This window comes from Pterocles gutturalis, unplaced genomic scaffold, assembly GCF_000699245.1.
Source record: "Pterocles gutturalis isolate BGI_N339 unplaced genomic scaffold, ASM69924v1 scaffold34303, whole genome shotgun sequence".
Lineage (NCBI taxonomy): Eukaryota > Metazoa > Chordata > Aves > Pterocliformes > Pteroclidae > Pterocles > Pterocles gutturalis.
Genome location: NW_010119157.1, coordinates 11,727 through 16,108, shown reverse-complemented (window position 1 = coordinate 16,108; position 4,382 = coordinate 11,727). Strand labels below are relative to the sequence as shown.

The following is a 4,382-nucleotide window of genomic DNA, read 5'->3' as shown; positions in this document are numbered from 1 at the left end:
GCGGTCCGCGGGCCTGGGAGGCACCGGGGGGGACACGAGGATGTGCCCTGTCCCTGGCCTGCCTCCCCCTTGCACTGCTGAGCCCCCTGCCCTAAACACCGGGTGGGTCCCTCTTCTATGCCTGGTGATAAGGGAGAGGACAGGCCAGGAAGGGACAGCAGAGTGGCAGGACTGAGCTGTGCCCCCCCAGGAGCCCGTGGGGCCTGGCAGGGAGCTGTGGGGTGGGGGCAAAGTGATGGAGAGCCAACAAGGCATGGTGTCCTGAACGTGTGAATGAGGCATTGCGGGACGGGTTATGGCACCATGAGCCCACGGCTGGCACTGCTGGCCAACGTCTGGCTGGGCAGTACCAGCCCCAAGGGGGGATGGTGACACTGGGTGACCCAGGCCCAGTGGTGGGGACTCGGGGGGCTCCGCTCCGGAGCGGTGGCGCACAGCAAAAGAAGCATTAATGTCAGCACCCCGTGCAAAATTTGTGAGACAGAATGGCAACGCCCAAAATGGTGGCCGGGAGGGCGAGGGAGTTCTGTTGTCTCGCTCGCGCTCAGATTTTGTGTGAGGTTTCAGATGGTTTGCCCCGAGACTGCCCGCCCGCTCTACGCAGCCATGGGGTTGCTGTCATCCCTGGGGCAGGCAGTGTTTCGGTGCCCTACGCCCTGACCCTCTGAGCCGTGGCCAGAGTCCCTTTGCCCCATCTTTCCTGCAAACTTCCCAAACCCATGCAAGATGCACAACCGTTGGGCTATTTTTGCCACCCTCCTGCATTCAGCCATGCCTTCTGCCAAGTAGGAGGATTTTCGTTGTGGTGACGTTGAGCTGAGGAGCACGAAGCGAGAGGCAGGTGTCCCTGTGGGTGACAGATGGGGAACAGTCAGAGCTGGGTGTCACCAGCCCAGCACAGGCAGCTGATGCCAGTTCTCTGCCTGAGGCCACGGGCAGGAGGAGGAGGAAGGCACAGAGCCAGGATGGACAACCTCAGGGCAGCTGGCACCGGGGACAAAGGCAGCAGGGCTGGGGAGGCGGGGGGAGCCCCACCGAGCATAATGGACAAGGGGACAGCGACAGCCTTGTCCCACCCTGCACGGGGACCCCAACGAGCAAGTGGCACGTGGCAGCTACATCCAGCTGGGAGGATGAGGGACAGCAAGGCCACCCTCCCGGGCAGCTGGTCCTAACCAGTGTCGCAGGCCTGGGGAGAGGGGATTTTAAGGGCTGGAGGTAGGGGGGAGCTGATGGTCCCCTGGCAGGGGGATGGTGGAGGCTGTGGAACTACGCTGGGAACCATGGGCACGGCCAGGCTGAGGACATAGGGAATGGGAGATGGGGCTTTGCCACAGCTGGTAGTGGGAGCCTGGAGCCAGTGGGGGTGGGGGCACAGGGCTCGGGCAGGGCTTGGTGGCATCTAGTGAGAGGCAAGCTGGCTGTAAGGTGGTTGGGGTGCCTGTTCTTGATGCCTACCTCTTGCCAAAGGCAGTTTTTCCATGCCCAAGTGTGGTGCCCTGAGGAGAGGAGAGGGTGCAGGGCATCCCAGACCCTCCTGCACCCCCCTGACTAGCTCAGCTCCCTTGTCCTGCAGGTGGTCTGAAGAGGGACCGTGGCCATGCATCCTCTCTTGAGTGCGCAGTTGGGACACTGGGCTGCCCTCCCATGCCTCCAGCCTTCTCTTGCTGGGCATGGCGTGCACAAGCAGGGCATCGTTCCACCCTCTGCTCCAGCTTCTTGCGGCGCCAGGAGCTGGGTTGGCGATGTCAGGGGATCTCAGGGAGCATCATCCCAGGCAGGTGGCCTGCAAACAGCGAGAGGAACATCCCCAACTCCCTAGAGGGGACAAAACAGTTCCTGGGGCTGGCTACATTCATCCTCTAAGACCTTGGGAATGCCTCTCCACCCTAGCTGGGCATTCCACACCCCTGAGAGCCCTGGCCCTGCGGGATGGGTGGCTTTGGTGGGCTCTGCCTGCTGCATTGCTGTCTCCCGGTCCAGGCAGCCAGGCTGGCTTGTGTGCTGGCCCCGTGGCACTTTGCACGCAGAGGCTGTCGCTGCGGCAGCTCGCCTGGCCCGCGTCCCAGCCCGTCATGTCCCTGGAAAAGGCAAGCAGGGATGCGCCGTTATTTGCCTTGGCACAGGAGGAGCTCGTGGGAGGTCACCGAAGCCTCATGGTGGGGGTCTGTCCCCTCCCCACAGAGATCTGGCAGCCGCAGTTCAGCAGTGTGCGATGTGATGGAGTTTCAGGGCAAAGGTTTGCTTCGTGTTGGTGGGGAAGCAAAGTAAGGACGGGGCAGCTCCTGCGCTGCTGGTAATAGCTGTAGGCTGGCGATTTGGCCGTGAGAAAATCCAGAGAGTCCCAGCGGGGCTCGTACTTGAGCAAAATCTAGCGGCATGGAAAATGCCGCTGCTGCAGCTGGGGGAGAAACACGTGGTGCCCCACAGGAAGGGCTGGGGTGGGCAGCCAGGGAGAACTTGGGGGCTGAGGAGAGGATGGGGGCCGGGGCTGGGGCTGCAGCAGAGTCCTCATTAGAGGGGACCTGGTGGCCTTTGTCTCCGGGTCTCACACTGAGGCTGAGTGTGTGTACCCCCAGGCAAGGCAGGCAGGGCACAGCACCCACAGAAACTCTCCCGAGCACGGACAGCCCCATCCTGCCTCTCCTCTCCAGCTGGTCAGGATTGATGTCTGCTAGTAGACTATATATATGTGTATGTGTGCATATGTATACCCCTATATACGCCCAGTGTGGATGAGTCCCTAGCAGCCGTTAGCCTATCCAGAGCTGGTTCCCAGCTGGGCAGCAGCACAACCCCTGGCCCTTGGGACTTCCACCATTTAGTAGTTGGGTGGTTAGAAGGCAGGCAGGGCCAGAGGGATGGGGGCAAAGCCCACCCAGCCCAGGAGAGCTCCAGGCAGGCTCAGGTCTCAGTTTGTTGGCTTGGGACCATCCAGCTGTGGACTCCTGCAGCCAAGTCTCCCCAGGGTGGATGTCTGCCTCCCAGCTGGCTCCTGGCGCACCCTGCTTTGGCCACCATGCCAGCTCTCGCAGTGGCATGACAAGGTGTGGGGCTGGCGGGGGGTCCCAGAGCACCAGGTACCCCCGTGTGCCCCAGCAAGTGGGGAGCTGAGCAGGTGCTGCAGACCCAGGGAGGGATGGGTGCCGCCGTGCCACGTGCTGTTTACTGTTTGGGCTACAAGGCAGCTTTGTTCTTCTCCTCAGGACACTCTGAATAATAATTCTCTGGGGAAAAAGCACAGTTGGCAGGAGCGGGTGTCCCGGTCATCGTCCCCTCTGAAAACGGGTGAGTTCTCAGGCTGCTGGCCAGGGGCAGCTCCTTGCACCCTTTCATGGCTCTCAGGAGCCTGGGGCAAGGATGGGGAAAACATCCCACAGGGATGCAGGGTGCATGTCCATCTTGGGTTTGGGTAGCACCATCCCTGGGCACCTTCCCTGGGAGGAAGCATCCCCCTCTGCGGGGCTGTCAGTGCTGCTGTCCTCCTCCTCCAGGTGAGCAGACCCCTCCCCACGACCACGTTTGCCTGAGTGATGAGGTCAATCACCAAAACAGCACAACCTCCACCAAAGACCGGGGCACATCCACAGAGAGCCCGTGCCGGCGTACGGCGGCCACCCAGATGGCACCCGCCTGCGTCACCTCGTCCCGGCCACCCGAGAAGCACCAGGCCACCAGCCGGCCCCCACCGCACGGTGCCAGCATGGTGGTGGTGACGACAAGGGTCCCCGAGGCCCACCGGGACCGCATTCGCTACCAGACGGATGTGAGGCTGGAGGCCACGGAGGAGATCTACCTGACACCTGTGCAGAAGAACTCAGACACTCTGGAGACTGACAAGCCGTTCCTGTCACAGTCCAGCGAGAACCGCATGTCTATCAGCTCTGACATTGACCCCTCCGGCTATTCAGCCCTGGTGGGGAAAACCAACCCCTCCATCAGCGAGGAGGATGAGGTGCTGGACTACATGTCCTCTCCCGACAAGACAAACCTGCCCAGGGCCTCCTGCGGAGTGGTGGTGGCTCCCGGCCAGGGCACAACCTTCAGAGAGCCTCAGTGAGCTCAGACACCAGCGCCCTGTCCTATGACTCGGTCAAGTACACACTGGTGGTGGACGAGAACGTGCAGCTGGAGCTGGTCAGCCTCAAGCAGTGCTACTCGGGCTACAGCGACGAGAGCGACTCGGCCACCGTCTATGACAACTGCGTCTCCTCGCCCTACGAGTCGGCCATCGGCGAAGAGTACGAGGAGGACGCGCTGAAGCGAGACTCGGTTTGCCTTTCCGAGGATTCCACCCCAGAGGCGGACATCCACTTCTCCAAGAAGTTCCTCAACGTCTTCATGAGCGGCCGGGCACGCTCCTCCAGTGAGTGCTGGGCTCT

General features: G+C 62.0%; 1 protein-coding gene across 1 annotated transcript in view; it reads left to right on the top strand.

The window, feature by feature from the left end:
* Positions 1 to 3,206: 3,206 nt before the first annotated feature.
* Positions 3,207 to 4,382, top strand: part of MAPK8IP1 (mitogen-activated protein kinase 8 interacting protein 1) — a gene marked incomplete at its 5' end in the record, with an annotated part of 5,133 nt that continues 3,957 nt past the window's right edge. The window contains 3 exons of the mRNA XM_010076489.1: positions 3,207 to 3,288; positions 3,495 to 3,955; positions 4,000 to 4,366. Of these exons, the coding sequence (XP_010074791.1) occupies positions 3,207 to 3,288; positions 3,495 to 3,955; positions 4,000 to 4,366 (910 nt within the window). The remainder of the gene's footprint in view (positions 3,289 to 3,494; positions 3,956 to 3,999; positions 4,367 to 4,382) is intronic.